General features: G+C 43.6%; 1 protein-coding gene across 1 annotated transcript in view; it reads left to right on the plus strand.

Moving 5' to 3' along the window:
- Window positions 1-5,000, plus strand: part of LOC306934751 (voltage-dependent calcium channel subunit alpha-2/delta-3-like) — a gene marked incomplete at its 3' end in the record, with an annotated part of 283,538 nt that overhangs the window by 155,161 nt on the left and 123,377 nt on the right. Inside the window, exon 11 of the mRNA XM_079517503.1 lies at window positions 4,436-4,514. Coding sequence (XP_079373629.1) covers window positions 4,436-4,514 — 79 coding nt within the window. The remainder of the gene's footprint in view (window positions 1-4,435; window positions 4,515-5,000) is intronic.

The following is a 5,000-nucleotide window of genomic DNA, read 5'->3' on the forward strand; positions in this document are numbered from 1 at the left end:
TTTCATTTAGTTTCCGTTTCCAGTTTTCGTCAGTGAAAAAAGGTAGTCGACGAACATTTTTGGTCATGTTTTATAGTTGAGGAACACTGTCTGTCACACTGTGTCTCTGTCATGGGGATGGTTGAGTCTGTTTGAATGGACGCTGTGTCTCTGTCATGGGGATGGTTGAGTCTGTTTGAATGGACACTGTGTCTCTGTCATGGGGACGGTTGAGTCTGTTTGAATGGACACTGTGTCTCTGTCATGGGGATGGTTGAGTCTGTTTGAATGGACACTGTGTCTCTGTCATGGGGATGGTTGAGTCTGTTTGAATGGACACTGTGTCTCTGTCATGGGGACGGTTGAGTCTGTTTGAATGGACACTGTGTCTCTGTCATGGGGATGGTTGAGTCTGTTTGAATGGACACTGTGTCTCTGTCATGGGGATGGTTGAGTCTGTTTGAATGGACACTGTGTCTCTGTCATGGGGATGGTTGAGTCTGTTTGAATGGACACTGTGTCTCTGTCATGGGGATGGTTGAGAATGGACACTGTGTCTCTGTCATGGGGATGGTTGAGTCTGTTTGAATGGACACCTTATCTCTGTCATGGGGATGCTTGAGTCTGTTTGAATGGAGGAGGATTATCATTAGAGATGAAAGCTTTTCATTTCCTCTGACAGGGAAGACAATGAAGCGCACGTTGAGAGCGTGCACGACATGTTATGATGCTGATGATAGCTCACGGCTGCTTACTAATGACACGCTCACAACTGTAATTAGAAACACGGCAAAAGAACACGCACGCACGTCCCAATTAGGGCTGCAACTATTGCTTATTTCCCTAGCAATTATTCTATCGATTATTGTTTCGATTAGACATGCACAATATTGAAATTATGACCGGTCTCCGATTATTTGCAGGGTCATAGCGGCCGATATCGATTCCGATACCGATACATTATCATATTATATTTATATTGAACTCATTGCAGATTTTTGTTTTGTTTTGCTGGTGAAAGTAGATGGTAAGCCCCTCCCCCCACTAACAGCTGGCTGCGCTGTGAGTACAAAGCCATTGACACTCACATTATTATTGCATCATCAATATCGGTGAAAATAATCTGGACTATTTTGAGATCGATTCGATACCGATATAGCGTTTTTTTTCCTGGACGATTTTGATACGCCACCGATTTTACCTTGCAAAAAGGCAAAGGTAAATACTTTACCTTGTTTACGGGTACATACAAGTCAAACTTATTCTTGTTTGGCTTCTTCAGACATTGCAGCAGCATAAGTTATAATAGTAATGGACAGTATAGGCTTAATGATAAGGGCATCAAATCAAATCAATCAATATATTATCTCTGTCGGATGGAAACCTCATTGTTACTTTTCTTTGTGGATTTGCTACTTTTGCTGCTTTTGTGTGTCGCTGTAGTGTAATCTAGTAAAAAATAAAAACACAAAAAGTTTAAATATGAAGATAAGAGGTTTCTGCCCCATAGCAACGATATGCAATCTACTGTCTGATATGCAATGTACCGTGTGCACGCACACACACACACACGCACACACACACACACACACACACACACACACACACACACACACACACACACACACACACACACACACACACACACACACACACACACACACACACACACACACACACACATGCTCATGGACAGCAGGCTGTCAGGTTGTAGGCGAGGCGGTGAAAAATGCATGCAATGGAGGTTGGGCAGCTGTGCCCCCAAAGGCTTGCATCTGGTCCAATATGGCAACCTGTTCTTGGCAGGCACGCACGCACGCACGCACGCACGCACGCACGCACGCACGCACGCACGCACGCACGCACGCACGCACGCACGCACACACACACACACACACGCACCTGCCAGAACCAACTGAATTCCCTCGGTTTCAGAACACTCACTGGACTGAACATGTGTATGACATGTGTGTGTGTGTGTGTGTGTTTGTGTGTGTGCGCTCATGCCATTTGTCCAGGGGTGGAAAAAGTACTCATAAAGTTGTTTTACTTAAAGGACCACTTTTCAACATCTCTTCATATAATTGGTCCTCACTAATGTTCATGATAAAACACCACCATTTTTTCCTACTCAGTCTGTGTCTCATAAGAGGGCTTTGGGCAGTTCGGACACCCGTCCACCAGTGACATCATCATTAGGCAGATTTATTTTTAAACAAGATTTGTTTTAAAATACATTTAGATTTTTATTATCGTGAGAACGATGGCTTCAACTTTTGCATTGCAACTTTTCAGGAAAAGAAAGCCTGCCGTTTCTATTAGCTCCGATTCACCATCGATGATGTCACTGGTGGACGGGTTTCTGAACTGCCCACAGCCTTCCTATGAGACACAGACTGAGTAGGAAAACATTTTGGTATTTTATCATGAACATTAGTTAGGACCAATTATAGGAAGATAAGTTGAAAAGTGGTGAAGTGGTCCTTTAAGTAAAAGCAATGTAGAAATACTCTTTTCCAAGAAAAAAGTTTGGAATGCTACATACTGTATACTGTCATACATGCTACATATGTACCAGCTCAGTGGCCTTGTGGTTAGTGTGTCCGCCCTGAAACTGGGAGGTCGGGGTTCGATCCCCGGCCGGGTCATACCAAAGACTGTAAAAATGGGACCCAATGCCTCCCTGCTTGACACCCAGCATCAAAGGGTTGGATCAATGGGTTGGATTGGGGGGGGTCAAATCAACGAATAAAATGATTCCCGAGCGCGGCACGGCTGCAGCTCACAGCTCCTTGGCTGTGGCTCACCGCTCCAAGAGATGGGTCAAATGCGGAGAACAAATTTCACTGCGGTAACGTGTGTGGCAAATCGTACGACTTTGACTTTGACTTTGACTATACTTGAGTAAAAAGTACAAAAGTATTGGTATCAAAATGTACTTAAAGTGTTTTCAAATGGCCCAAATATATGAGGCTGAAGTGGTTCATGTATGTTTTGTAATAATTAAGTCAGATCACGAATAGATTTAACCAATATTTATTATAGAATGAGAATACAAGTGTGCATATAATATTTTATCTTGGCGTTCGGCTCTGCTACATTTTCTCCCTGCTCGGCACAATTAAACAGCATCATTAAACATTAAGAGCAGGGAGATAGATATACAATAACAATCCCCCATGGGGAACAGAAATAGCAGAGCCCATCGGTGGTGCTGGGGTGGTGACATTACATAGCAACCAGGCAGGAACGATATGCAGAAAGAAGACAGGAAGAAAGCATGCAGTCTAGGTGAGCTTAAAGGACCACTTCACCACTTTTCAACTTATTTTCCTATAATTGGTCCTAACTAATGATCATGATAAAATACCGCAATTTCTTTCTACTCAATCTGTGTCTCATAGGAGGGCTGTGGGCAGTTCAGAAACCCGTCCACCAGTGACATCATCGATGGGGATTCCAAGCCAATAGAAACTATACAGGCTTTCTTTAACTGAAAAGTTGCAATGCAAAAATGGAAGCCATCGTTCTCACGAATACAAATCTAAATATATTTTAAAACGAATATTGTTTAAAAAAAAATCTGCCTAACGATGATGTCACTGGTGGACGGATGTCTGAACTGCCCACAGCCCTCCTATGAGACACAGACCGAGCAGAAAAAAATGGTGGTGTTTTATCATGAATATTAGTGAGGACCTATTATATGAAGAGATGTTGAAAAGTGGTGAAGTGGTCCTTTAAACACACTGCCAAATTGGTGAGCAACATCAGCGTATGACATGTGGGTCTTGCAAACACTGTATACACCAACTCTAAAGTTTTCAAATAAATGTAGTGAGTATTTGGTTCCAAGGTGCCGTGGAGTAGAAGTGAAAGTATTTGAAATACTCAAGTAGAGTACAAATACTGGGGTTGTCCCGATCACGTGATCGGAAATCGGAGCCGATCACGTCATTTTCAAATAATCGGAATCGGATCGGGAGCAAAAAAACGTGAGCAGGACATCCCTAGTATCAATATTATATCCATAACATGATATTGGACTGGATAATGTCTGTGATTTTGGATAGTGTACTATTGTGATATGGCATAAGTGTTCAATAAAAATATCGGATCGGTAAAAATCGGTACTCAAAATCCAAACATTGGAATCGGATCGGACGTGCTCGGGACATCCCTAACAAATACCTCAAAAGTTTACTTAAGTACAGTACCTAAGTAAATGTACTTACTTTCCACCACTGCTACACTGAGCTTAAAAACTTCAGTCTGACTTCATCATAATCTCTTTTTAAAGTGGAAGAAAGCTTGAGCTAATCGCTGGCAGATAAGGCCTGAACCCCGGGTCTGGATCCATCAGTGTTATCTGGCTATATACGTTGGGTGTTCCTGGACCATATCGGAACTCAATTAAAATGACTGACGTAAAGCTATCTGCTTCTTCCCTCCGCAGGTCCGCATATTCCCTTACCTGATTGGTCGAGAGTCGGCCTTCGCAGATAATCTGAAATGGATGGCGTGCGCCAACAAAGGTGGGATCTGTCTTCGACACACACCACATCCAGACCGACACACACACACACACACACACACACACACACACACACACACACACACCACATCCAGACCGATGTGCTTTAGTTCAGGGATTGGGGGGGATGTCTAGTTCCTAATCTGATGGAGGCTCGCCTCACGTGTGTGTGTGTGTGTGTGTGTGTGTGTGTGTGTGTGTGTGTGTGTGTGTGTGTGTGTGTGTGTGTGTGTGTGTGTGTGTGTGTGTGTGTGTGTGTGTGTGTGTGTGTGTGTGTGTGTGTGTGTGTGTGTGTGTGTGTGTGCGTGCGTGCGTGCGCGTGTGCGTGCGTGCGTGCGCGCGTGAGAGATAAGAGTGCACTTCAAGGGAAAAGGCCCGCTCTACTCTGACAGTCTTATAAAGTTTCAGGCGTGTGCTGGGTGCAGATTCAAAGAGAACATATTGAAAATGAATAAAATCCGCACTCTCAGTCGAGTAAGAGTCTTTG

The sequence above is a fragment of the Electrona antarctica genome (assembly GCF_951216825.1).
Source record: "Electrona antarctica genome assembly, chromosome: 2".
In the NCBI taxonomy this organism is placed as follows: Eukaryota; Metazoa; Chordata; class Actinopteri; order Myctophiformes; family Myctophidae; genus Electrona; species Electrona antarctica.